Raw genomic sequence first — 27861 nt, 5'->3', positions numbered from 1 at the left:
CCGGGTGAGCGTGAGGCGCCGGGTGGAAGAATGGCAGGCGTGGCCAACCGGGAGGCGGCTGGAGGCCGCGCCCCCTTCCCAGAGTGCCTCGCTGCGGCTCCCCGCGAGATCCCTTTTCTACCCAGCCCCGCCGGCCTCGGAAGGGGCTCCCGCCATGGACGGGCTGCGGACTAGCACGGGGCTGTTGAGGCGCGGGAGGTTGAGACGCCGGCGCCAGCCGCAGCCACACAGCGGGTCGGTCCTGGCCCTGCCCCTGAGGCCCAGGAAGATCCGAAGGCAGCTTAGGAGAAGCGTGGCGTCCCGCATGGCCGCACTGAGGGCCCAGACGCTGCCCAGCGAGGACTCGGAGGACTCGAGGGTGGAGTCGACGGTCGACGATCCGGGGGACCCGCTGCCTGGTGGGGCGGCGGCCATCCCCGATGCGGCCCGGCGGGAGCCGTATGGCCACCTGGGGCCTGCAGAGCTGCTGGAGGCCTCCCCCGCGGCCCGCTCCCTCCAGACACCCCGCTCCCTGGTGGAGGCGCAGACCCCGCCGGCCCGCCTGGTGGAGGCGCACACTCCGCCGGCCCGCCTGGTGCCGGCTTCCGCGCCGCCCGCGCGCCTGGTGGAGGTGCCCGCCGCGCCGGCCCGCGTGGTAGAAACCTCGGCCCTGCTGTGCAATGCCCAGCACTTGGCGGCCGCCCCTCTGTCCGTAGCCCCTGCCACGCTGTCGGGGCCGCAGGTGGACAGCACGGGCGGGGAGCTGGCCTGGGACTCCCCGCTGCAGCGCGTCCTGGCCGAGCTGAACCGCATCCCCAGCAGCCGGCGGCGGGCAGCGCGCCTCTTCGAGTGGCTCATCTCGCCCATGCCGCCCGACCATTTCTACCGGCGCCTGTGGGAGCGGGAGGCGGTGCTGGTGCGGCGGCAGGACCACGCCTACTACCAGGGGCTTTTCTCCACCGCAGACCTGGACTCCATGCTGCGCCACGAGGAGGTGCAGTTCGGGCAGCACCTGGACGCCGCTCGCTACGTAAACGGGCGGCGCGAGACCCTGAACCCGCCCGGCCGCGCGCTGCCCGCCGCCGCCTGGTCCCTGTACCAGGCCGGCTGCTCCCTGCGCCTCCTCTGTCCGCAGGCCTTCTCGACCACCGTGTGGCAGTTTTTGGCTGTGCTCCAGGAGCAGTTTGGAAGCATGGCAGGCTCCAACATTTACCTCACGCCCCCCAACTCGCAGGGCTTTGCCCCCCACTACGACGACATCGAGGCTTTTGTGCTGCAGCTGGAAGGTAGGAAACTCTGGCGCGTGTACCGACCCCGGGTCCCGACGGAGGAGCTGGCCCTGACATCCAGTCCCAACTTCAGCCAGGACGACCTCGGTGAGCCGGTGCTGCAGACCGTGCTGGAACCCGGAGATTTGCTCTATTTTCCTCGGGGCTTCATTCACCAAGCCGAATGCCAGGATGGGGTGCACTCTCTGCACCTCACCTTGTCCACGTACCAGCGCAATACCTGGGGCGACTTCCTGGAGGCCGTACTGCCTCTGGCAGTGCAGGCTGCAATGGAAGAAAATGTGGAATTCCGAAGGGGTCTCCCCCGAGACTTCATGGATTACATGGGGGCCCAGCACTCGGATTCTAAGGATCCACGAAGAACGGCTTTTATGGAGAAGGTGCGAGTCCTGGTTGCCCGCTTGGGACACTTTGCTCCTGTCGATGCTGTGGCTGACCAGCGAGCCAAAGACTTCATCCACGACTCTCTGCCCCCTGTGCTGACTGATAGGGAGAGGGCACTAAGTGTTTATGGGCTCCCAATTCGCTGGGAGGCTGGCGAACCTGTGAACGTGGGGGCCCAGTTGACAACGGAAACAGAAGTGCACATGCTGCAGGATGGGATAGCTCGGCTGGTGGGTGAGGGAGGCCATTTGTTTCTCTATTATACAGTGGAGAACTCCCGTGTTTATCATTTGGAAGAGCCCAAGTGCTTGGAGATATACCCTCAGCAAGCTGATGCCATGGAACTCTTGCTGCGCTCCTACCCAGAGTTTGTGAGAGTAGGGGACCTGCCCTGTGACACTGTGGAGGACCAGCTTTCCTTAGCAACCATGTTATATGACAAGGGGCTGCTGCTCACCAAGATGCCTCTAACCTGAACTAGTTTCTTGTTGATTGCTGGAAGCAAGACAGTGGTGATTCTCTTAACTACCATTACCACCTTTTTGGCAGGGGGCTGGGGGATGGGTGGGGGGACTCATGTTCTTACCTTGAGAACCATTTACCTTTATGACTGCTTACATTTACCTTTATGACTGCTTTAATGTCACAAATTTCAGATGGCTTTCTAGGAATCACCACTTCATCTAGGCACAAAAGCAAAAGCAGAAGTTGGAGGTGGAAAAAGGAGCTCTTTCTGCAGAAGTAACTTTGATCCCTGATTATTTCAGAGCACCAGCCTCATCATCACCCCCAGGCTTCAGTGTACTGTGTAGCACTTGCTGTGTCATTGTGCTTGAGACATCAGATGTTTTTATTTGGGATTTGCATCCTTCATTTGAGTTCTCTTTCCTCAGTTTGGGGGGAGGGTTGGGGTCAGTATCCTGTTTGTTACTGTGAGTTTGTATGTTAGAAAAGTTATTAAAGTGCCAAAGAATGTTTCTCTTTTTTAAGGCTAGATTATTATGTGATGTGTTTGAAGGAATTGGGTGGGGGGGGGTAGGGAAAATCTATAATGGCTGAGGTGAAAGGTAACTTGGGGTGGCTGTAGGATTGGGGCCAATTATATAACTTTGGGGGTAATTTATTTTAATCATGCTACTTGAACCCCAAACATCACAATCCTATTGGAAAAGTTAAGAGTGTATTATGTTTTTGTTCAGTGCTTGCTTGCATCAGTAGCTGGCATTGCTCCCAAAGGGCAGCATGTCACCTACTTGTGCCTCAGTCAACCAACTTGTAGCAAGCTGGCCATGAAGGAAAGGAAGGCTGGTAGGCAAGTTACTTTCCACTCTCATTTTTTTCTGGCAGTTGGAGGAATCTTCCCCAAACCTGGCAAGTGACTGTTCTCATGGTTGGTGGAAGAGAGCCTGGTGTACCAGAGAGAGCACAGGACTTGGAGCCAGAAGACCTGGGTTTGGGGTGGTGGCTGGTAGGCAGCTGACTGAATGAGCTGAGGCTGCTGCTACGCCTGGGCACACAGATTTTGTAAGTATATTTTGGTATAGCTTGATGTCTGCACTTCATTTAGGTTGTCTGGAACTTTAAGATCCTATCACCATAACTGACAGGTGCAGTTATATAAGGTTGAGAATTTTATGAAGTTTTTTTTACGTTGGGAAAGCATGGATATACATAAAGTGATAGCTTTCTCTCCAACCCCACTTTCCAGAGGTAACTACTATTAAAAGTTAAACTTACAAGGCTTTGGATGCATAATCAAACATAACAGTAGTTTTTGTTTTGTTTTCCTAACCTCTCATTTTTTGACCTAACTTTCAAATCCATTAAATTAGAACTACCTCATTCTTTTTTTTTTTTTTAAGGGACAAAATAGCAAATTAAAAGCCAGGGAGCGGGCAGGAAAAAAATAAAAGGACTGAGAAGATGGTGGCCAAAAACGAAAGGTAGCAGCCTTTCCTGACTCATCCTACAGGGCTAGAAATTAAACTTCCCAAATGTCCAGATCCCAGAAGAGGCTTGTTAAAGGAGTCGAGGCATACGACTCACCCCTTGGAAACCTACCCTGAAAAGTTTCTTGTAGAAAAGTATGGAGTTTCAGTGGTTTTTGCCCCTCCTTGGGTTGCAAGTAAACACGTTTTGTTTCTTCCTTCACTTTTCCTATGACCCTCTCCATCTTGAATATTTTCTCTGTCAGCAAGTCCTTTTGGCTTAGTATTTGAATCTAGATCAGAAGAAATGATGTTGAAAAAAACTGTATTAGGCTGCAAATCATCAAAAACCATTAATAAAGTAACTTACTGCATTGTGCTTAATTGGTATTAGGTCGTACAATCCCTCGGCATTCTTCTGACGTTGGCTGGACATTTTTTACACCCATTAATGAAAAATCTACTTTAGCTTTTTGGGCATGATGAAAGGAACCTGCTAAGAAATGCTTGCTTTGTGTGAAGCTGGTTTTGTGAATTATATGAAGAAAGAATCTTATATTTTTAAAGTCTTTGTCCCTCTATTTCTTTTTTTTTTTTTTTTTAAAGATTTTATTTATTTATATGACAGAGAGAGACAGCGAGAACAGGAACACAAGCAGGGGGAGTGGGAGAGGGAGAAGCAGGCTTCCCGCTGAGCAGGGAGCCCGATGTGGGACTCGATCCCAGGACCCTGGGATCATGACCTGAGCCAAAGGCAGACGCTTAACGACTGAGCCACCCAGGCGCCCCTGTCCCTCTATTTCTTCATCTCATCTAACAGCTTTGAAAAATTAGAACCATCTGTTCAGCTAGAGCATTCCTTTGGTAAAACCCCAGTTTAGGGATTAAGGAAAATTAAAAAGAAAAAAATCAAGGGGGCTAGCTCCAGTCACTCATTCCTTCTCTAGGTCTACTTATAAAAAAGAACAACTTGGGTTTAGTTGATGGTGGGGAGAAAATGGGAAGGGAAGGAAAAACAAGTATTTCAGAAATAATAACCCACTTTGAGGGTTACTTGATAGGGCTGACAGGATTATTGTTTTTACTTTGTCTTTACTAGGATTTTATAATGTGATTTTTGCATAAATGTTTTGTATCTTCAGAAAATATGGTACCTGTGTGGTTGTAGAAAGTATTTCTGTGATGGAGAAAAGGGTCTAAGGAACTCGAGAGTCCTGAATTTTCTCTTGAAAACATGGCTTGCACTTAACTTACCCTGTTCTTGATCTTCTGAAGCATTTCTTGGTTTCCTTCATTTTCTAAGTTGAGTATCTTCATTGCCTGATGAATTTCCCTGAAAGATAAAAAGAACTTCTTAGATCATTCTTACCTTTTTTTTTTTTTAATTTAGGAAGTTGGGGGTGGGAAGGGCAGAGGGGGAGAGAGAATTCTAAGCAGGCTCCACACCCTGAGCTGAAATCAAGAGTCAGATGCTTAACCAACTGAGCCACCCAGGTGTCCCAGATTGTTCTTACTCTTTTTTCTTTCCTTTTTTTAAAGATTTTATTTATTTTTGAGAGAGAGCTGGGGGGGGGAGGAGGGGGAAGGGCAGAGGGAGAAGCAGACTCCTTCCTCACTGAGCAGAGAGCCCGATGTGGGGCTCGATCCCAGTACCCTGGGATCGTGACCTAAGCCAAAGGCAGACACTTAACCGACTGAGCCACCCCGGTGCCCCAGGTTGTTCTTATTCTTAAAAAAAAAAGCATAAGGGTAGATAATAGAGGAGTAGGATCAATCAGGAATCCTAAATTCCAATCCCAATCCTAACTGTGGTTTTGCTAAGCTTTATCTGCAAAAATGGTATGATGCTTAGCTTATAAAGATGTTGTATAGTTTTTAAGATGATATATTTGAAGATACTAATGGTACCATTTATTGAACACTTTCATGGTGTATACTAAACATGTCATCTCTTTAATCATCACCACAGACCCATAAGGCAGACAATTACCTGCATTTGATATCTGAAAAAATGAGCTCAGAAAGTTTAAGTAACTACCCATGTTCACATAGCTAGTGTATGCCTGAGCTGGGATTCAAACTCTGGTCTTTTTGGGGCGCCTGGGTGGCTCAGTCATTAAGCGTCTGCCTTCGGCTCAGGTTATGATCTCAGGGTCCTGGGATCGAGCCCCGCATCGGGCTCCCTGCTCGGCGGGAAGCCTGCTTCTCCCTCTCCCACTCCCCCTGCTTGTGTTCCCTCTCTCGCTGTGTCTCTCTGTCAAATAAATAAATAAAATCTTTAAAAAAAAAAAAACAAAAAACTCTGGTCTTTTTGACTCTAAAGCCTGTCATCACAGTAGGCACTTGATAAATGTTAGCTGAATAAATGAATCATTTAAAACGACCTGGGATGGAGAACAGGTATGTGAACTACATAACCTGACTTTTCATTCAATTAGGCCAGTTTTTCTGTTACCCACTTAAGTAGGCAGGTGAATGGCACAGGTGAGCCTGTACTTACAGCCATTAGGCATCCTGGAAAGGCAGGGATATATTCTGTTAAAAAGGATGGGAGAATTGGCGGTACAAGAGGTCGTGGCAGGATTCAGGTTTAGAGCTTACTTTAAAACAGCCTCATGGTTCTCTAGGAGCAGCACGTCTAGGAAGGTGTCCCTGACCCGGTCCCCTTGAAGATTGAGGGCTAGGATGCTACGGCAAGCTTCTAGTCGTACACCTGGTGACTCTTCATAATGGATGGCCCAGAGCAGGAGGTCTGTCAGCTGGGGACTCACTTGGCCAATCTGACCCAAAGCTGCAGAGATTAGAGGGCAGCATGTTCCACTGTCACTTAAGATGGAGTTGGCTGTATCCTAACATCCAGAAATGGCCTTATTAACAAATAACAGTAATACTATATAGACAGCTGCCTGCTAAATTAAGTATTGCAAACATTAAACTATTTTGTTAGTATCTTCTCTTTTGGATGACAATTAATTATCATTAGAATTTTAGGGATGGGTTAGAGTAGGACATCTCCAAAGGATTCCTGTGGGGATGAGGAGGAAGGATCCATCCCATCCTTGCCCATTAGGATGTGAGAATACACTACTTTACTTATTTATGTAGGGAATGAGATGTGGGACAGATAACCCAGAAGACCAGCCTAGTCAAGGCAAGATAATGGGGAAAGGAGACACAATTACTTAACAGGTTTACCTAAAGCTACTTAACAGGTTTACCTAAAGCAGAGATGGTCAACGAGAGCAGGAATGCCAAAAATCCTTAAAAAGAAACTAGGAAAGTTTGAGGTCAGGGTTTTAAATCGGCAGCAGTCTTGAATCGTCTTTTACAGGGTCCTATAGTTGAGGCCTCCAGAGCAAGTGTATCCAATAGCGGATACCTACTTAGAACTTAGTACTAAATCTGTTGGCAGGGACTGTCTTTTTAGCCCTTTGCCATAACAGATTTGACATAAACCTAGATTCAGAATCCTTAACGAAAAATTAAAAAGAAGAAAATAACCTTCAATTTCTCAGGCAAGAACTTCTGAGAAGGTGTAACCATCTCTTCCCCTACATTCTACCCCTTCCTAGGGAGAGTCTGGGGATTTATACCAGCATGTGAGAAGGTATTTGAGGTTGAGAAGCTGGGGCCACTCCCATACTACCTTGAATGGCAAATGCCTTGATTTTCCAGTAAGGATCCCTCTGTATCAGATTCAAAAGGCATTCAAGGACCTGGGATGAATAAAAGGGCAGTGTTGAGTGGAGAGAATCAGAGCAAGAATGAACCAGAGACAGGGACCCCTCTCATCTCTAAAACGTGCTATCACTGAAAAATGGGCTTCTATCAATTCTAGTGACAAATGAGCTGGAAGCTGAAGTACCAGCCTGCACACATAGTGTATTAGCTGAATTATCTCCTGTCTAGATTGATTTTCCTCAACCCACAGTTCTGTGGTCATACAGGCTTCTTTAGAACACCTCCAATCAGGTTTTCCCCTAATAACTAGGGATTATAACTCCATTCACTGGAGTTGATCCTAAAGCCCATAACTGAGAACAGTTAAGTCTTGTGCTCCCTGGGAGCTAAATGTGGTTCTAACTGACTCATTGATGTGGCCAGTCTACCCCCTCACCTTCCTGGTTCTAATCTTTCATTCTGTGTGTCCACAGAATGGTGAGTGTAGTATGCACAAGGGAAGCTCAGGGTAATGCCCTCTTCAGGTTAATTAGGTAAGATGGGAAAGTGTTTCTTTGACTCACCATCTGATTGCGGATCTGCAGGGCGCCTGCTGCCAAACAGGCTGCCCGCCGAACTGCCATGAAATCATCTGAGAAGCAGCTCAGGAAGCTTGGGAGAAGCCTGACAGTCAGGACCTTGAGCCCACCAATCAGGGAGAGAGCTTCCACACGCTCCTGGAAATTTCCTTGACTCAGCTTGACTCTGGAAGGCACAAGTGCTTTTATTTTCCCACCTTAAACTTTGGCATTCCCACCACTAATGCCCTCAAAATAAAATCCAATGTCTGTAGGCTCTCCATTATCCATTCCCACCCTTTCCTAGTCAGCCTTATGCCCATGAGGTTAAGTTTCACTGGGTACAGACCTCAACTGTCTTACTTATTTCAACCCCTATTACTAGCATATGCTGGGCACAAAACGATGTTGAATGGTTCCATAAAGGAAACTTTCACGTACCTCTTGCTACAGTCAAGTTCTCTTCACTGTCCTCACATGTGCCACCCTCATTTTTGTATTTATATTCGGCTCCCAGCCTGGAATGTCTTTCCTTCTCTCTGCCTATGTAGTCTAATCCATCCTCCATGAAAGTTGACCTTACAAAGCATTTGTGTATCTTGCCTATATAATCAGAATCATGTCGTACTTTCGAACTCTGAAACATCCAAAACAGTGTCTAACACCTAATGGGCACTCTGATTCTTTCCTTAGCCACATTGTTAGTGTCTATAAGGGCTGGTAATGTTTTATTTTTAAAATAATCCTGCAGTGGGACCCCGTACAATGCTGAGCATACGAAGCAGCTCAACAGATGCTGGCTGGCTGGATCCCAGGCTTCCTGAACACTTAAGAAGAGAAAAGTCTCACTGAGTTCATGTTAACTAGGTTTTACCTGATGGTATTGTACACCTCTTTCCCAAAGCTCATTCGCCCCAGAGCTTGGGCAGCTGCATGTCTTACTTCCTTATTCCAGTCACTCAGCATCATCTGGATCAACTTATGTTTCATATCCTATAAATAGGAGTAATAATTAGCTGCCATTTATTGAATGTCAGTTTTGTGCTTGGTACTGTGTGGTGTTTTTACCCATCACTTAATCCTCCCAAACAATCCAATGAAGCAGATTACCATTTACAGATGACAAAATGGAGGCTTAGGTTTACTTGCCCAAGATTAACCTGTTGGATGCTAGAGTCAGGACTCAAGACCCAGTCTGTTTTATAAGCTTATGCTTTAAACTGCTATACTATGGGGGTGCCTGGGTGGCTCAGTCGGTTAATCGGCTGCCTTCGGCTCAGGTCATGATCCCGGGGTCCTGGGATCGAGCCCCGCATCCGGCTCCCTGCTCCGCGGGGAGCCTGCTTCTCCCTCTCCCTCTGCCTGCCTCTCTGCCTACTTGTGCTCTCTATCTCTCTGTCAAATAAATAAATAAATCTTTAAAAAAAACAAAAACAAAAAACTGCTGTACTATGTCAGGACCAACGTTACCTGTACTTGAGGGACTTAACATTTGATGGTTATACACTAATAAGGTGACACTCATTCCAGTTTGCCTGGAACTTTTCTGGGATTAGTACTAAAACTCCTATGTCCTGGACAAACCAGGACAGTTGGCCACCCTATATATTAGTACTTCATTCAGAAGGGAAGAGACCAAGATTACTACAGTTGTAGTTCATCACTGTGTTAATGTGCTCAAGCTATTCTCCTTGCCTGAAACATCTCTTTTCCACCTCTATGTGGTGGAATGTTTCCCTACTCTTTTAGGATTTCTCTCAGAAAGCATCTCTGTGAACTCTCCTCTGCCCTCTGTAAGCATAGGAAATTCCCATAATGCTTTACAGCTGCCTCTGTTACAGTTATTTATAACATTTACCAAGAAAAGACAATATTTTTTGCATCCCTAATGCTGGCATAGTGCTGAGCATGTAGGATGTGGTCAGACACTGCTTACTGAATGAGTGAAGGACTGATGGACATGGTGCCTTTCATTCCAGCAACCTGACGTGAAGTTCTCATCTTTGCCAGGTCAGTCCCCTGTCTGCTCTGCATGTCTTTTTATTTTCAGTTGGCAATCCTGAGTGACAAGTGCTAAGGAGGTGAATGTGCAAATGAACAAGATGTTAAAATGCAGATTCTGACTGAGTGAGCCTGAGGTGAGATTCTGCCCTTCTCACAAGCTCCCAGGTGAAGACTGTTGCTGGTGAGGACTTTAGAGGAGGGGTCCCTGGCAACTGGGGCAGAATTAACTCAATTAACTCAAGACTAAAACATCTTCAGATGATGATACTGAACAACCAGATTTTGTGCTTTCCGCTCAAAATGTGAGGGTCCAAGGGTGGAGGGTGTTAACTTCTCATGAGAATGGCAGTGCTCTGGGCCATTTTGGAGGTACTTAGTGTTATAAGGAGAAGATATAGTGGCACATAGGAAGAAGGGGAAGCCCCCATTTGGACAGCTGAAGATGATTTAAAAATAATGGCAAGAAGCAGGTCAAGTGAAAGCTCAAATGATGGTCAGGGTTTCCTCCACCTGGAAGTCCCTCTTCTGTTCTGTCCAAGTCTTGCCCAGCTGTTCCACACTCCTTCCCAGAACTCTGATAGGTTCAGCCTACACTAATGTCTCTCTCTGAAAAGTTATAAGAGCGTACTGTACATTTATCACTTGTCCTTGAATCATTTATGTACGTTAGTATTGTTATTCCAACTATAATGTCAGTCTTTTTGAAGTAGGGACTGTGTTTTATACCTTCTCTATGTGCTGAACACTCAGAGCCAACATAGACACTAAGTATGGTTGGGTTGTTGGGTAGTTTAAGTCAGTGCTTCTCAAACTATCTGGTGAAGGACCAGCTTTGGCGGGGGTGGGGGGGTTGGTGAGGAATGTTATTGGCTGGTACTTATATAGTACATTCATGTTAAGGCAATGTCAAAGTACTATAAAAGTTTCTAAATTCTCCTAGGGTTTGTTTTGTTTTTGTTTTTTGCTTATTTCATTGTGAGTGGGTTACAACTGGTGAACTGCCACCATGCTAAGAAGCCAGGTGCCTTGAGTCAGAAAGACATGTTGGCATGTGAAGATAATTCTGGGTTAGGACTAAGGTAGCAAGGTAGAGACAAAGATCTGCTCAGTAAGAATGGGATATTAAATAGCAAAAAGTGGAAGGGCTTCCCAACCTCCTTTTGCTTAGACTTTCTGTCCTGGAAACACAGAAGGCTTACCAAACTGACATTCCCGCCGACCTTTGAGAGAACCCGGCAGGCTATGATCCGGTCCTTCCACTGGTAGCTGTTCAGCTCCACAGCAAGCATGGTGTGTATCAGGGTCTGAGGAATGGAAGACTTAGGTGGATATTCCGGATAACTTTCAGAGATGCTGGAGCCTGGAAGAAGTGTTAGAGCCTAACACGGCATTCAGCCTAATGAACGTCACAAGTACATGAGGTGCCCATCCCTGGCCAAGGAAAGAGTGGGTTTACAAGATATGGGGCACTCTTTGATCTGAGCCAACTGACTTTGGAATCCTAAATCGGGGAACAAATACACATTTAGTAACCTGAACAGAAAATTCCCGGGGCCTTCTCTTTAACTATCTTTACTCCTAAGATGATTTGTATATGCCTCAATCTTTGTGAGTTTCACATTTCTACTGAGAGTAAACACACTTGTAGGTCTGTACAGTTTTCAATGGTAACTTTTGGCAGAAGCAAATTCTACATATCACAACTCTTCTTGCCTACACAGAAACCATCTGCAGCCTACTTTTCTCACCTTTGTCTCAGGTGGCTGGTGTCCCTTTTACCTGTACACATACCTCTCTACCCCAGGTCACCCACACATTTAGTCCAGTCTTTTAACTATACTTATAATCTTACTCAGCCACCTGCATTTTCGATTCCTTACATGAACTGACCTCAGACTCAAATGTTCCCCATAACTTGGTTTCTTTCTCTGACCCTGTAATGAACACATACTGTCTTCTCACTGAGATGGCTCAGGAGCATACAAGACTGGTACTCAGTGTCGTCATTCTTCTTACTGAACAGCTGCTGGAGGATCCTCTTAATCACGGGGTATGTGGCAGCACCTTCCAGAGCCAAGCACTGAGCTGCAGCCCAGCTGTCCACGCTATTACCTATCGGGTGGGGTGAAAAAAATAGCTATCTGTTCTCCCCGCAGAGAGAACAGCCTCAGGGTTGGTACCCAAGGCTGTTACCTGCCTGGTATCTTATTCCCCTGTGCCCCGCTCAGTATAGAAGTCAAAGCCTGTATTTAAATGGATCATATCAAGGTTTTAAATATAGACTGAAAATCTTAACCTGAGAAGTCAAATCCTAAAAGGCTCTTTTTTTTTTTTTTTAAAGATTTTATTTATTTATTTGACAGAGAGAGACACAGCAAGAGAGGGAACACAAGCAGGGGGAGTGGGAGAGGGAGAAGCAGGCTTCCGGCCAAGCAGGGAGCCCGATGTGGGGCTTGATCCTAGGACCCTGGGACCATGACCTGAGCCAAAGGCAGATGCCTAACGACTGAGCCACCCAGGCGCCCCAAATCCTAAAAGGCTCTTGTTGGTTAACAGCAGTAGGCCCTTATGTCCTGGGTGAGAGATAGAGTTGTTCCTTCTCCTAGAGACTGGGAAGCCTGGAGTGGAGACTCCCCCTCTCTCTCTCTCTTTTTTTTTTTTTTTTAAGATTTTATTTGATGGCGCCGGGGTGGCTCAGATGATTAAGCGTCTGCCTTCGGCTCAGGTCATGATCCCAGGGTCCTGGATCGAGTCCCGCATTGGGCTCCCTGCTAGGTGGGGAGCCTGCTTCTCTCCCTCTGCCTCTGCCTCTCTCTCTCTCTCTGACTTTCATGAATAAAAAAAAAAAAAAAAAGGATTTTATTTATTTGAGAGAGAGAAGTCAAGAGAGAGTGCAAGCAGTGGGGAGGGGCAGAGGGAGAAGCAGACTCTCCCTGAGCAGGGAGCCCAATATGGAGTTTGATTCAGGACCTGATCTCAGGACCCTGGGATCATGACCTAAGCTGAAGGCAGAGGCTTAACTGACTGAGCCACCCAGGTGCCCCTGGAGTGGAGACTTTCTTAAGACAAATGGATTAAGTTGTTGAGGGTCTATATGCAGAAGGTCAAACCAGTCAGCCAGCTGTCCTTGTCTGCCCATCTCCCCAGTGCCCCCAGGACAGGAAGGAACAGGCACTCTTTCAGAGAGCAGTCAGGCACGTTGGGCACCTGACAGCTGTCTTGCTTGTATTACTCCAACAGTGTCTGTGGATGATACCGGTGAGTTAATGTGCAAAGACGGAAGCACAATGTGTTCAAGTGGTGATTTAAGTTTCAGAAAGTATTCTTTAATATTGTTATGTCATCTTTCTAAATTAAAAGTAAATCTGTGCATGGGGCACCTGGCTGGCTCAGTGAGAAGAGCATGATCTCAGAGTTGTGATTCTGAGCCCCATGCTGGGTGTAGAGATTACATACATACATATATAAGTAAACAAACTTTTTTTTTTTTAAAGTAAATTTGTGAGACATCTGGGTGGCTCAGCTGATCAGGCATCCAACTCTTGATTTCTGCTCAGGTCATGATCTCAGGGTTGTGAGATCAAGCCCCACGTCGGGCTCGGCTCTGGGTGTGGAGTGTGTGTAAGATTCTCCCTCTCCCCTCCGTCCACTGCCCCCTCCCCCACCCCGCTTTCACATGCTCGCTCGCTCTCTCAAATGAATTTGTGTGAACGGGGGGCATGGTGTCTAGGCAGATGCATCTGTGAAACACTTAGCCACCCAAGTACCACTAGGTAGAAGTGCACCTATTTTATAAAAGTGCCTAGGAACCACTATCTCTGGGTGTTCACGAATGTAAACCCAAATCCCCCAATACAGTAGACCTCACAAATATGATATTGGAGAAGAAAGGATTAGGAAAAGCTGATGGTGAGGTATCCTGTCTCTACCGCATATTCCCAGGTCACAAGTGGCAGGGAGTTACTCACCCTTCAAAAGGACACTGTGCATGATGTCCCGGGCGAGGGGATTATGTGACTGTATGACGTACTGGCATAGTGCTGCTGCGATCCGCACATTGGCACTTTTGTCACAAAGAGCAGCCTCCAGAGCGGGCTGTAGAACCTCTGGCAAGTCCTGGACAGATGGGGCTTTCCCAGTCTCCTTGTCTGTGATCAAAAGAGAACCAGGTAAGAGGGTGCTAGCCCCTTTGATTTCCACCAACAGTTTCTTTCCCATAGCCACATAGTGGTTGACCTCAGTCTCAGTTGCTGGTGCTTACTGCTAGTTAATAGAATTAGAGTTTAGCTGAGCCCCTGCAATGGGCAGGCTTCTATGGCTCACTTCTGTGCTGGGTATGCCTGTTCCCAATCCTTGATCACCCGGCCTCTAAAGAGCTGGATTCAAGCCACAGAAGGTTTCCAGCTAGACTATGGCGACCTTCACCATTAGTTTTACTGATGAAAATCAATGTCTTTATCATATGTATTTTTGTATTTTTTTTTTTAAGATTTTATATATTTGACAGAGAGAAAGAGCACAGGCAGGGGGAGCAGCAGGGGCAGAGGGAGAGGGAGAAGCAGGCTTCCCGCTCAGCAGGGATCCCACTGCGGGGCTCGATCCCAGGACCCCAGGATCATGACCCGAGCCAAAGGCAGTCGCTTAACCAACTGAGCCACCCAGGCGCCCCTGTATTTTTAAAAATAATAGCAATTATACTTAGAAGGTGCTTTGCCGTTTTATAGTGTTTTTGTAGTCATCTCATTCAGTGTGGCAGCCCTCACGGAAGTAGGCAAGGCAGGTGTTAACTGCAGAGCTCACCTGAAATATGTCATTTCAGGAGTCTTTTTAGATCGGAGCAGTCAGACTCACAAGCCTCACAGACCACACAAAGCACCAATCTTCGAAGGATCTAGGATGGGAGCACGGTTTGCCAACAGGGCAGCACCAGGCATTCCTTCTGGCCAGAGTTCTCCAGGCACTTCGGGCAGCGTCCACAGAGTCTTCTGGGGACATGTGCTATGTTCCACAGGAGTGAGTATGTCTTATAACAAGTCCATAGATCTAGTCCCAGGCCCACAAAGGGCCTGCCTATTAGAAGTCACGGCACTCGTGGAAGCCCAAGGGATGGCACCTCCTTAAGGCATTTCTATCTCACTTGCAGTTTTCCCAGTCCAGATGTGATTTGTCAGAGTTCATGTTTACCATAAGTAATGTTGCCTATAAAGATCAGGGCAATAGGTAGGCATTTTAACTAAAGCCCAGATTCTCAAGTAGAAGGGGAAAGGGCCTGTTAAAAAGGGCCTTCTGTCCACAATTATCCTCATTTTAGAGATAAGGAATTTGAAGCTCAGATAGGCTAACTGACTTCCCAGGAAGTGGCAGAGCTGGATCTGTGACTAAGATTTTAGGATTTCTAATTTGTCTGTCTTATTATCACTGCAGGCTGCTATGCCATTTGTTAAGAATAGGCTAGATGGGGGGGCGCCTGGATGGCTCAGTCATTGAGCGTCTGCCTTCAGCTCAGGTCATGATCCCAGGGTCCTGGGATTGAGCCCCGCATCAGGCTCCCTGCTCAGCGGGAAGCCTGCTTCTCCCTCTCCCACCCACCCTGCTTGTGTTCCCTCTCTCGCTGTGTCTCTCTCTGTCAAATAAATAAATAAAATCTTAAAAAAAAAAAAAAGAATAGGCTAGATGGGAATAGGTATATTTTACGGGAATATGTAGAAGTCAAATGAGAATTTGAAGAAAGTAATGAGTAAGATAGTTTTCTTTGGGAAGGTATGGGGAAGAAAGAAGACAAAGACAGGTTAAAATCTAGATACCTAGGACATGTGAAAGGGATCACATGAAGGCATAATTCTGGGGGCAGACAAAAATGTTCTTTGTGGAAGATTTGGGGATAAGATTATAATATCTGGCTGCCTATTGAAGGTTTTCTCTGTGCCAGGCATTGCAAATAAATCATCCATTTAATACCCAAGGAAACAAGCAGTTATAATAAAAAAAAACGTATATGTGTGTGGGGGGCCACCTGCCTGGCTCAATTGGAAGAGCATGTAACTCTTGATTTCGGGGTCGTGAGTTCAAGCCCATGTTGGATGTAGAGCTTATGTAAAAAAAAAAAAAGTATATGTGTGGAAGCATATAGTAGGGACAATGACCCAAGTCTGGGTGGTAGGGCAGGGAAAACTCCTTAGAGGAGGTGATAGCTGAAAATTAAAGGACAAATATAGACGTTAATCAGGTAAAGAGAAATGAAGAGTTTTCTGGCAGATGGGGCAGCAAATTCGAAAACTTGTAGCAAAAATGCCCATATCTAGAACTCAGCTAGGAAATATGTGAAACTTTAAAAACATGACACTTCTGTAGAAGTAAAATTAGTCCCCGCCATTAAGGAGTTCCTTGTCTGGTAGGAATGGCAGAAAAGTGAATGGACAGTTAAGACAGAGTGATACATATTAGGACAGAATATTATTAGGATGCTACCAGCAGCAGAGAGGAAGAAGCATTAGTGCAGGCTTCACATAAAAGGTATCTGAGGGCATCTGAGAAATAAGTAAGCCAGTTGGTGTTGTGTCCTTCCAATAGCACTTGATAGTTTCTATCATTTGGGTCCTGTGTCTTGTTAAACTGGCTCCTCAGATTCTGGCTGTTGTAGATGGGAAATTTTCCTTTTTAACTACTTATTGCTAGTAAAGCAAAAAGCTATTGACGTTTCTTTTCCAAAAGATTTAAGACCATCAGAAAGAATGGCTCAGTCCTTAATTCATTTTATAAAGCTAGCAAAAACTAAAACTTAACAAAAATAAACTACTCATTTCACTTATAAATGTAGTAAAACATTCTAAAATATCAACAAATCAAACCCAGTGGAGTAAAAAAAGAATAATATATCATGGATCTGTTAGATTCTAAGAATTTAACAACAGAATTCATCATATCCACAAATTAAAGGAGAGAAAATAGAAAATGGGTAGTAAAATTCAACACTCATTTTTATAATAAATAGAAAAGCCTACATGTACGTTGGCATATTATTTCCAAAAGCATCGAGAAAGACGTGAAATGCCAAACTGAACATTGGTTACCCTGGGGAGTGGCATGGGGTGGGACTGGGACTGGGAATTTGGGGGGAAGGGAATGACCTCTTATATTTCTCTGTTGACTGATGAATACACAAAGAGGGAAGCAGAATCAGTAGAATCTGTTGGTCGTTTGGTTATGGGAAGAAGAAGGGTTTGTCCAGGATGACTCCCAGGGCCCTGGCTCAGAAACTAGATGGATTGTGGTGCTGCTGATTGAGGTTTGGAACTTGGGGAGGGGTCCATGGTGAGGGTGATTAGTTCAGTTTGGGTTTCAGATGTGCTGTCAAAAGAAGGGCTAAAATAGAGTTAGGAGGGCGCCTGGGTGGCTCGGTCGTTAAGTGTCTGCCTTCAGCTCAGGTCATGATCCCAGAGTCCTGGGATTAAGCCCTGCATCAGGCTCCCTGCTCAGCGGGAAGCCTGCTTCTCCCTCTCCCACTCCTCCTGCTTGTGTTCCCTCTCTCACTGTGTCTCTCTCTGTCAAATAAATAAATAAAATCTTTTAAAAATAAATAAATAAAATAGAGTTAGGAAGGGAAAGTGTGTGTATATACATATATAATGTATATGTATATACACACAAACTATATATAATTTTGGGCTATTACAAATGGGATCTCTCAGGGTGGAACAATGTGAACTTCCTTGAAGCTGCTGAGCAAACAAAATGTGATGAAATGTAGTGCCAAAAGCACTGGACCAGAAGTCAGGAATTTTATCTCTTGCTGATAAGCTGTGTATATTCAGGCCAGTCTCTGGGCCTTGGTTTCGTTTGTAAAATGTTCTCAGATAAGCTCGAAGGTCCACACCAGTTATCACTGTCTAAGGCTGTGTGAGTTGCTTATATTCTCAAGTAGTTAAGTTCTGGCTCTCACCTGAGTCCCCCTGGCTGGTGGCAATCCGGGGCCGTTCCAAAGCAGCTGTGGCACATGTAATGATGGCTTGGATCCGAATGTCATCATGCACATCCACCAAGCCCTGCAGCAGGCCCTCTATTGTCTCATGGTGCCACTCAATGACTGTGCCGCAGGGAGGGAAATGAAAAGAAAACCATCTGGTGAGGGTTAGATAGAAAGGCTCTCCGCTAGTGACAACCTGGTGAGGTAACCAGATTAGTATGTTTTCACAAGAGAGGGATGGCTTTTCATAGATTGAGAAACATGAGTCCAAGGTAAGAACCTCCTCCCTCTCATGTTTACTGGTATCTCTGGACCCACCCCTGCCCCTTCACTCACTCAGAGCCCAGGCAGTCTTCCACTCCTGCAGCATCCTCTGCAGGACCACCAGTTCCCAAGCCACATCCTCCTTTGGTGATTCCTTCTGCTTCTTCTGTCTCCTGGTCTTAATGGCAACATCCTCCTCACCCACCTGGAGCAGATCTCTGACTGGAGTGGGCAAAGCCGTCCAGCGCGGAGCTCCTTTCATAGGCCTGCAGGCTATGCAGTGTGAGATAGGCTTACCCCCCTGCCCTAGGCCCTGAGTTCCCAGCTACCATTGCATCCTGCTCCTGACCAACACCAAGGCAAAACAAAACTCTTGAGAACAAACTTTCCCATGGTTATACAGGGAACTAAGTACAACCCATAGGGAGTTAGGAAAAGTCCTGATGACAGACATGATAAAGCCATGATGGGGGAGACTGAGATATATATAAGCCTTTTTATACATTTAATATAATATATGATGTGTATATATATATAATGTATATATATTAACATATATATATAATCTGTATACATAATATAACAATATAATAAAATTTGTTTATATGTAATAAGGTTTTGCTCAAAATTCAGTTATCTGATATATTGCAATTTAGAGTGTAATTGTCCATTCCTAGTTTATTAGGTTTTCTTTTTTTTTTTTTTAAAGATTTTATTTATTTATTTAACAGAGATACAGCGAGAGAGGGAACACAAGCAGGGGGAGTGGGAGAGGGAGAAGCAGGCTTCCCGAGGAGCAGGGAGCCCGATGTGGGGCTTGATCCCAGCACTCTGGGATCATGACCTGAGCCGAAGGCAGACACCCAATGACGAGCCACCCAGGCGCCCCTTCTTTTTTTTTTAAGTTTGTTTATTTATTGGGGTGCCTGGGTGGCTCAGTCAGTTAAGCGTCTGACTCTTGATTTTGGCTCAGGTCATGATCTCAGTGTCCTGGGGTCGAGCCCCTTGTGGGGCCCTGCGCTCAGCCCCAGGGAGCCGCTTGAGGATTCTCTCTCTCTCTCTGCCCTTACCCCTGCTTGGGCACGCATGCTTGCTCTCTCTCTCTCTCAAATCTTTTTTTTTTTTTTTTTAAGTTTATTTGTAAGTGATCTCTACAGCCAACACGGGGTTCAAACTCATGACACCAAGATCAAGAGTCGCATGTTCTTTTTTTTTAAAGATTTTATTTATTTATTCATGAGAGACAGAGAGAGAGACAGAGGCAGAGGGAGAAGCAGGCTCCCCGCGGAGCAGGGAGCCCGATGCGGGACTCGATCCCAGGACCCTGGGATCATGACCTGAGCCGAAGGCAGACGCTTAACCGACTGAGCCACCCAGGCGTCCCAAGGGTCGCATGTTCTGACTGAGCCAGCCAGGTGCTGACTGTTTTTATGTTTCTTTTTAATGTTTTTAATTTGGGAAGAGGAACGCTGTTACAACCTGCTAAGTTTGAAAGATTTTAGCATGTCTGAGTTTTTCCTCATTATGACAACAGCTGGAAATTTGAGGACAGAACGTATTATAAAAATACAATTATAGTTGTTACGTTTTCTAGACTTCGTGATCTCCCTGGTGTCAGATTCAGAAAGCCTCTTCCTAAGAAAAGCAGTTGTGTGGAGAACGCAAAAAATATAAAAACATTTCCAGATTACCAAGTTCATGATCTGTGGCATTGCTTATCAGCCTCATGCTCTAATCTGTCACTACCAAAGGTTTGTGTCTCTTCCAAGATTTCATTCTAACATGTTTAGATTTGTTCTAAATCCATTCTTTCCTTTGAACAAGAAAGGCAATGCCATTTCTTTCTTCTAATGTAAAAAGAGTCTTTGAGACCCCAAGGCAGTTTAGCTCAGATGCTATACAGAGCATACCCTCCAATGGTTCTCCCCCAGCTTGGTTATGCTGGGGGAACTCCGTCACCCTGTTGAGGGCTGGCTTCCTTTGCAGTATAGGGTATGCAGCCAGAGAGATAGAACCACCTCCAGACAGGTCAGCTCCCAGTGAGTCAATACTATGATAACTCCCCCATTTCTCTCCTCTCAGCCTGCTTGAAATCCCTCCCACGGAAGTGAGTAGTGGCCGGATTAGTCTAGTCCCTTTCCTCCTATATCCCCCTGCTCAGGGAGTTAAAAAGGATGTGAGAAAGCCTTGAATCCCTGGTATTTAACCTGTGTGGGAATAAACATGCACAACTGCCAATATTAATTTTACTTCCAGTCCTTTGAGTTCTAGGCAGGTATAAATACATCCACTAGCCACATTCCACATCAAAAGTCCTCTGACACGAGCACACAGACAACCCTTTGGCTTTCTATGGGATAAAAGGCGCGGTATACTTTGTTGGCAGAAACAAATGGTGCCTTTCACTTTGTACCATAAGACCTGTGCTTACTATAGAAGAACTGTAATGATCTGGGTATACTAGAGAGTTTTATATTACAACTTGGGGGAAATTAAGGCTATTGTATCTTGAGAATGTTCATCATTTTAAAGAAATCATCATCTAAGGTTTTCAATTCAATCAAAATGGAGAGTAAAAAAAATCTACCCACACCTCCTAACTCCAGGAATTTTTTTTTTTTTCTTTTTTAGATTCTTTCATTACCTAGTATTTCCTGAATGAGACGATGAATGAAATAGTTATAAGAAGGTGTGTCTATGTTACTCTTCTGACTTTACTTCTCCCAGATCAATTTCAAATATTTTTTTAAAGATTATTTGAGAGAGACAAAGAGCATGAGCAGGGGGGAGGAGCAGGAGAGGGAAAAGCAGACTCCCCACTGAGCAGGGAGCCCGACAGGGGGCTCGATCCCAGGACCCCGAGATCAGACCTGAGCTGAAGTGAGGCACTCAACTGACTGAGCCACCCAGGTGCCCCTATTTATTAATTTTTTTAAGTAGGCTCCACACCCAACATGGGGCTTGAACTCCCGACCCTGAGATTAAGAGTCGCATACTCCCACCAACTGAGCCAGCCAGGCCCCCTCAATTTCAAATACTATTTTAAAAAAGAAGTTTGGGAAAGATTCTACAGCTTCTTTGTTCATTAGATGTTCTATGTTCTGGGGAAAAGAGGGCAGACATCTAGCACAGTCGGGGAAAAGTGTCTGTGAAGCCAGTGAGACAGGTGGTGAGACATCTGAATCCAGCAGGGGGATTTGTTTTTTATAAGAGCTGTGAGGCAGAATTCACATACTATAAAATTCATCCTTTTAAAATGTACCCAATTCAGTGGTTTTTAGTATATTCAGAGTTGTACAACTATCACAATGTCTAATTTTAGGATATTTTTACCACCCCAAAAAGAAACCCTGCGCCGATTCCTCCCTTCCCCTAGCAACTGCTGGTCAACTGTCTGTCTTTGTGGTTTTGCCTATTCTCAGAGGGGAGGGCGTACACAATACAGTTGCCTTGTGGGGAAAGTAGTATACTAGTAATAATTCCTTGAGTTTGAGCACTTAATAGTTTATAAAATGCATTCACAAAGTCACCTAAGTATCAATAAATATCACAAAATGAGTATTTCCAAAGTGCCTTCCTGTAGGAATGATTAGTGTCTCAGCTCTAACGAAGCCGGTGAAGCCTTAGAAGGGGACTTGCCTAGACCCAATCCTAGGCTTTGCTGGGGTGCTTTCTCCGCTAGTACCATTAGTTTCTGCACACGAGGGGGCTCACCAGAACAGTGGCCCTGCAAAGAAAAGTCAGGGGACATGGAAGCATAGTCTCTTGGAGGATGGGCACTTTTTGTTTCATAAGCTCATTTCTTGGCCAACTCCCTTCCTCTCTCTCTCACAGAATTAAGAAAGACATGCTTATGAAACAGAAATATAGAACAGAGGATGACCCTAGTACCTGAGACAGATATGGGCCTGAGAATGGAATGGGAAGGTAGAACCAGCCCAAAGGGACAAGGTAGAGTGCTGGATCGAGGGTTTGATGTAACTTCCTCTGGAAGCATGGGAAGAAGATGGGGTCCTGCCTCATTGGTAATTCCCGGCCCTAAATCTCTTGGTTACACCTAAATTTGATCTGATTTCAACTGAATGGATGTTCCACAAAGGCTCTTTCTAGTTACAGTTAGTGTTTTATAATTTTATGAGATGATTTTTAGTTAGTAGGAAGGGACTCCCCTACATACTGGTGATGCCCAGCCTATAAAACAGGGTCCTTAAAGAAACAGCCCCATTTCTGGGGCACCTGGGCGGCTCAGTCAGTTAAGTGTCTGACTCTTTTTTTTTTTTTTTTTAAAGATTTTATTTATTTATTCATGAGAGACAGAGAGAGAGAGAGAGGCAGAGGGAGAAGCAGGCTCCCAAGGAGCAGGGAGCCCGATGCGGGACTCGATCCCAGGACCCTGGGATCATGACCTGAGCCGAAGGCAGACGCTTAACCATCTGAGCCACCCAGGCGCCCTAAGTGTCTGACTCTTGATTTCAGCTCAGATCATGATCTTAGGGTCGTGAGATTGAGCCCCGCTTGGGGCTCTGTGCTCAGCAGGGAGTCTGCTTGAGATCCTCTCCCTCTGCCCCTTCCCCTGGCTTGTGCACACGCTCATGCGTGTGCTCTCTCTCTCTCAAATAAATCTTAAAAAAAAAAATAGCGCACTTCCATCATCACCCCTATTACCCACTTCCTGCTTACGTGCTTCAGGAACTGGCTGGGAAGTCCACCTTTCTGGGGTTTCGGGGAAGACTTTAGACAGCTGCTTCTTGTAGCAATTGAGGTTTTCCAGGAAAATGTGGTCTGTCTTCGCACCAATCTGGTGTATGATCTGGACTTGATCTGTGAACACATAAAAGAAATAAGGAGTCCCTAGTACCACCCTCCTTCCTCTCTTGCTGGGTTTTCAGTCACCAGGATCACACCCAATTTCCTTCTGCCTTACTCTTCAGCCCCAAAGACTCATGGTTACCATGATGTGGGGGCATCCTTTGAAGGTGACTGTTGCTTGGAAATAGGAGCTAGTAGTCTCATAGAGGCTTGGAAGCCAAGGCGGAACCTACCTTAACTTACAGGCATTGTCCCCTATGAAAAGCTAAGTCCCAATAAAGGGGTATCTAATTCATTTCTTATCAGTCATAAATAACTTCATCTGAATAATTCCGTTAAAACACTTTAAGAAGACTTTCAGTTGACAGTTTAGGAACAAGATGGGGGCAAGGAAGAATAAACAGCTTGGAACATACAGACCTAGATCATGTATCTTGGAAGCCCAGGCATTGAAAGGATAGCAAGATGGAAGGGGAAGGTAATGGACATTATTGAGCATTGAGCAAGAAGCATTATAGATGCTTTCCTGTCTATTCTTTACTTGAAGTGCTTTTTTTTTTTTTTAAGATTTTATTTATTTATTAGAGAGAGAGAGAGATAGTGAGAGACAGCACGAGCAAGGAGAGGGAGAAGTAGGGTTCCTGCGAGCAGGGAGCCTGATATGGGGCTCGATCTCAGGACCCTGAGATCATGATCTGAGCCAAAGGCAAACGCTTAACTGACTGAGCCACCCAGGCTTTAAGTGCATTTTTGTTACTGTCGTTTTACAAATAAGGCTCAGAGGGATGATATAATTTGCTAAAGTTAGTAGGGAAGGGCTAAACCAGGATCCTCCAGACTTCAAAGCCTGTGATTTTTTTCTAACATAGCAGCTCAATGGGGAATTATCTCCAAGGGAGAGAAAGGAGAAGAGCAGAGAAGAGGTAGTTGTTCTCCAAGCCAAACCTTGTTTGCTTTACAACCCCACACTCCACAACCTTCTTAGTAAGATAAAGGGATAGAGCAAGGAATGGGGTGACAGATTCCTTCCCCACCAGATACCTGCCTGCCCCTTGCCAAGACAACCCTCCTGTGCTAGTCACAAGGGGATGTTGGTCTTCGAGGGCCTCTTATCCACACCCATGACTATTTCATTCCCCAGCTGCCTTCCACCTCCCTGCTCCATGCCCACCTTAGCCCCCAGCACAGCACCCCAGCTCTATTACCAAAGTATATCTCCTGTTCAAAGGTGTTGTCTGTGGAGTAAGCAAACTTTCCAGCTCGACGATTCACCTGCCGGAAGTGGCTCTGCTTTGGGGGCTGGCAGATGTTCTTCTTTCCTTTGATATCCTCAGCAGTCTCATTGTTGCCAGGCATAGCTTCAGCTCTCTGCACTTGTGGCAAGTAATTGGGTAATCTTAGCAGGAGGAGAGGGAGAAAAGGGAAAGATAGGAGATGGACCTCCTGCCTTCCATCAGACCCATAGCTCACTCCTCTTTAAGCTCACCTTACATACGCATGAGCATCTGGAAAACACCTATGTTTAACTATTGGCCTTGTCCCAAAGTGCCAAATGAATATTCAGGCCCGCCAGAAGGGCCTGTCTGCAGTCACCTTCCTCCTCCAGTGGAGCCACTCCTGCAGCCACTGGGCAGCATGGTAGAGTGGCCAGGCTCCCAGCAGTACCTTTTTTATCATGGTGCCCTTAGAGGTTACATGGACTTGGGGAAGGAAACCAATTCCTACATTACTTCACTTTATCGTGTGTGTGGCTATTTAAAGACTGTCAACCCCAGTGAACAGATCATAAGCTCCTTAAAGTGTCTCTCGTTTACGTTGTATTCCCAGCACTTTGCAGAGTACCTGGCAAGGAGTAGGAAGGCAGTTTATGTTTGTTCAATAAATGAACAAATAGATGGATTCCCACTTTACTTTTAGTTCACTTTTGGGAATCAGATATTGTAATAGCTCTGGTCTTCCCTCGAGCTATAAGTGAGAAGAAGGCAATCTGAGAAATATGCAGTAATCAACCCTCAGGTTGTTTAGTTCTCTGTCTGGTTGCCAGTCAGTTTTTGCATCAGTGACACAGTGGCTCCTTATTCAAAGTGAGACAGAACCAAACCTCAGAGCCTTGAGATCTCTGCCTTCTTTCTCAATATGGATACATTTCTGAGAGCACCTAGACAGCAAAATAGCTCAGTCTGCTAGGAAAGGCCAGGAACCAATCCCTTTAAAGGCAATGGTTCTCAACTAGGAGTGATTGGGGTCCCTTAAGGGGACATGTGTCAATGTCTGGAGACATCTTTGGTTGTCCCAACTGGAGAATGCTTCTGGCATCCAGTGGGGTGCTACTAAACATCCTACAAGGCACAAGACAGCCCCCCACAACAAAGAATTGTCCAACCCAGGATGTCAGTAGTACCTGGTTGAGCACCTTACTTTAAGGAGATCGTAGAGAACAAGTTGACAGTGGAGAACACAAGAGGTTGGTGGGACAGCATGTTCTGAAATAAGGAATGTGAACCAACCCCGGAGTCCTGGAAGGGGACCCACGGGTTCTCAAAGGTGTGCCTGAGGCCCCAGCCAACATACCTATAATAAACAGGGAGCAGCAGCTCCGGCTTCTCTCTCTCCTGGGTGGGCAAGATAACGCTTTCATCCTCAAATTCTGCTGTTTCTTCTTTCTCTAGCTGTTTCAGTAGCTCCAGATCGCTAGTGGAAGTAAGCTCATCCCGGATGTGGCTCCAGTCATATTGCTGGCGAAGAAATCTCTGCCACTTGTTGGGGGATACCCCAGGCCTCAGAGGACGTTTGCTCTGGATCCATCGGGCAGTGCGCTTGTTCAGCTTTTCCAGCACGATGGCTTCCCAGGCTCTGGCCTCCTTCTCAGGGGGTGGCAGCCAGGCTTCCCTCTCCTCCAGGTTCATGTCTGGAGAAAGTGACAGACCTGGCATGTCTGGATCCCTGCAGGAATGAGGGATGAGAGGGCAAGATTCTTCCTGGCCCACACTTGCCAGCTTGGATTCCTTTGGCCGCTTCTTAAGATTGGCAGACCTTTCTGTCTTCACAGCCTGGGAGGTGACCCTTGCTGAGGGACCTGAAGAATGCAAGGACTTGAGGCCAGTGGGTTTCTCGCATCGGGCCCTGCTGGTCTGGGGAGGCTGGATGGTGTGGCCTGCCTTGTAGAGATGGTCAAAGTTATACTGGCTGTAAGGGGTGCTGGGAAGCCCTCGCTGCCATACCACCTCCTGAGAGAAGGTGAGGTTTGTAGCGGCCTTTTTCAAATACTGGTTCTTCAGGTGTGCACAGCGATGTGGGCTAAAGTGGAAGACTGGAGGTACACTGGACACCGAGGCACACTCCTCGTGTCCTGGTTTTGAGTGGGAAAAATTCATGCCCCATCCCAGCCGTGGGGGGAGTGACTGATGGAAATGGTGGGAAAGAAGTGTCTTTCCCTGTTGGGTTCTGGTCATTGTTTCCCAGCAAAAGCTTCCTTCCACACTGCCTGGTCCAGATGCAGGGCTGGAGGTATGACCAGATACCTGTTGAGGGGATGGGAGGAACTGCTGAGAGCTCTAGGTCAGTAGAAATCGGTAGCCCATAGCAGTCCAGAAAGGAAATAAATGGGAAGACGGGGGAGCGGGGGGAAGCCACGTGAGTTAAAAGGACAAAAGAGGGGCGCCTGGGTGGCTCAGTTGGTTAAGCGTCTGCCTTCAGCTCAGGTCATGGTCCCAGGGTCCTGGGATCGAGCCCCGCATCAGGCTCCCTGCTCGGCGGGAGGCCTGCTTCTCCCTCTCCCACTCCCCCGCTTGTGTTCCCTCTCTCGCTGTGCCTCTCTCTCTAATAAATAAATAAAATCTTCAAAAAAAAAAAAAAGGACAAAAGAAAGAAATGGTGCGATATTCTCAATATTCCTTGTATCAGCCCCTTGCTTCCAATGTTCCCATTTGTCCCCAAAGCTCAGCCCCTCCTCTCCTTATGAGGGATTAGATTACTGCTTTTCAGCAGTATCCATGCTTCTAATTTTTCCTCATATGTTGCTTTCTGTGTATTTAAAGGGCTTATAGCATAAAGTTCAGACAACTCAGCCTGGCATTCAGGGTTCTTCATGTGTGTGACCCCGGTTTATGACCTTCTCTGGCCATAACCTCTCAAGTCTCTTAACTCCTCTCTGCGTATTCCTCCCTCTACACAGTGGAGCTTCCTTCTGTGCCCTCTATCTGCAGTAGCCTTTCCTCCATATTTGACAAATTCTATCCATTCTTCCAGGCCTAGGTCAGTTCCTACTCACTCCAGAACTCTTTCTTGACCTATCCAGGCCTCCATATCCCACACAAATTTATAAATCACTCCTAGTCTGTACCAGTTTTTTTTTTTTTAATTCCAGTATAGTTAACATACAGTGTTAAATTAGTTTCAGGGGTACAATCATGATTGCGTACCAGTACTTTCAACTCTCAATCCTATGACACCTCACACTGTTGATTATTTGGCTCTCTAACTATATTGCCCAAGGACCATGTCTTCTGTCTCTGCTGTCCTTCAAAATCACCTAGTATTGCTACATTGCTTTCCATATTGCTACATGGTCTTCATTGTTAAAATGTTTAACAGCTACAGAATATTTTACCAAGTAGGTAAATCACCTTTTCCTTAATTATTGGGCAAGCTGTTTTCAGGTTTTAGCTAGCATGGAAAACACTGTAGAGGGCGCCTGGGTGGCTCAGTCGTTAAGCGTCTGCCTTCGGCTCAGGTCATGATCCCAGGGTCCTGGAATCGAGTCCCACATCGGGCTCTCTGCTCAGGGGAGAGCCTGCTTCTCCCTCTCCCACTCCCCCTGCTTGTGTTCCCTCTCTCACTGTCTCTCTGTCAAATAAATAAAAAAATCTTTAAAAAAAAAAAGAAAAGAAAACACTGTAGAGAACAAATGCCTACATTTAGTACTTCTTTTTTTTTAAGATTTTATTTATTTAATTGACACAGAGAGAGAGACAGCGAGAGAGGGAACACAAGCAGGGGGAGTG

At 46.1% G+C, this 27861-nt stretch overlaps 2 protein-coding genes across 12 annotated transcripts in view; one reads left to right on the top strand and one right to left on the bottom strand.

Moving 5' to 3' along the window:
• The window catches only part of HEATR4 (HEAT repeat containing 4), a 39531-nt gene extending 13221 nt beyond the window's left edge, over positions 1 to 26310 (bottom strand). For both annotated transcript variants that reach the window (XM_031025558.2, XM_081830262.1), the window contains exons 1-15: positions 25430 to 26310; positions 24064 to 24254; positions 22730 to 22870; positions 18122 to 18322; positions 17762 to 17905; positions 13791 to 13970; positions 11774 to 11934; positions 11022 to 11126; positions 8693 to 8811; positions 7825 to 8005; positions 7227 to 7296; positions 6182 to 6371; positions 4835 to 4913; positions 3714 to 3873; positions 2277 to 2335 (exon numbers count right to left, since the gene is read on the bottom strand). In XM_031025558.2, the coding sequence (XP_030881418.2) occupies positions 2277 to 2335; positions 3714 to 3873; positions 4835 to 4913; positions 6182 to 6371; positions 7227 to 7296; positions 7825 to 8005; positions 8693 to 8811; positions 11022 to 11126; positions 11774 to 11934; positions 13791 to 13970; positions 17762 to 17905; positions 18122 to 18322; positions 22730 to 22870; positions 24064 to 24254; positions 25430 to 26310 (2862 nt within the window). The remainder of the gene's footprint in view (positions 1 to 2276; positions 2336 to 3713; positions 3874 to 4834; positions 4914 to 6181; positions 6372 to 7226; positions 7297 to 7824; positions 8006 to 8692; positions 8812 to 11021; positions 11127 to 11773; positions 11935 to 13790; positions 13971 to 17761; positions 17906 to 18121; positions 18323 to 22729; positions 22871 to 24063; positions 24255 to 25429) is intronic.
• Positions 60 to 27777, top strand: RIOX1 (ribosomal oxygenase 1). 10 transcript variants are annotated; one of them, XR_014148362.1, is made up of 6 exons: positions 61 to 1882; positions 3000 to 3176; positions 14642 to 14835; positions 19644 to 19800; positions 20681 to 20738; positions 25528 to 27777. XR_014148362.1 is itself a non-coding variant. In XM_081830264.1 (3 exons), exons 1-2 carry the CDS (start codon positions 155 to 157, stop codon positions 3138 to 3140), a joined length of 1869 nt encoding a protein of 622 aa, XP_081686390.1. In that variant the 5' UTR covers positions 61 to 154; the 3' UTR covers positions 3141 to 3176; positions 25528 to 27777. The 10 variants fall into 10 exon arrangements, 3 of the variants coding, with proteins under 3 accessions (XP_081686390.1, XP_081686389.1, XP_006731027.1); XR_014148363.1 differs by lacking the exon at positions 14642 to 14835; XR_014148364.1 differs by lacking the exon at positions 19644 to 19800.
• Positions 27778 to 27861: the final 84 nt, after the last annotated feature.

This window comes from Leptonychotes weddellii, chromosome 9 (genome assembly GCF_054177405.1).
Source record: "Leptonychotes weddellii isolate Sample4059 chromosome 9, ASM5417740v2, whole genome shotgun sequence".
NCBI classification, from domain to species: domain Eukaryota; kingdom Metazoa; phylum Chordata; class Mammalia; order Carnivora; family Phocidae; genus Leptonychotes; species Leptonychotes weddellii.
The sequence above is the reverse complement of the archived record's forward strand: the minus strand, read 5'-3'. Positions and strand labels throughout refer to the sequence as shown.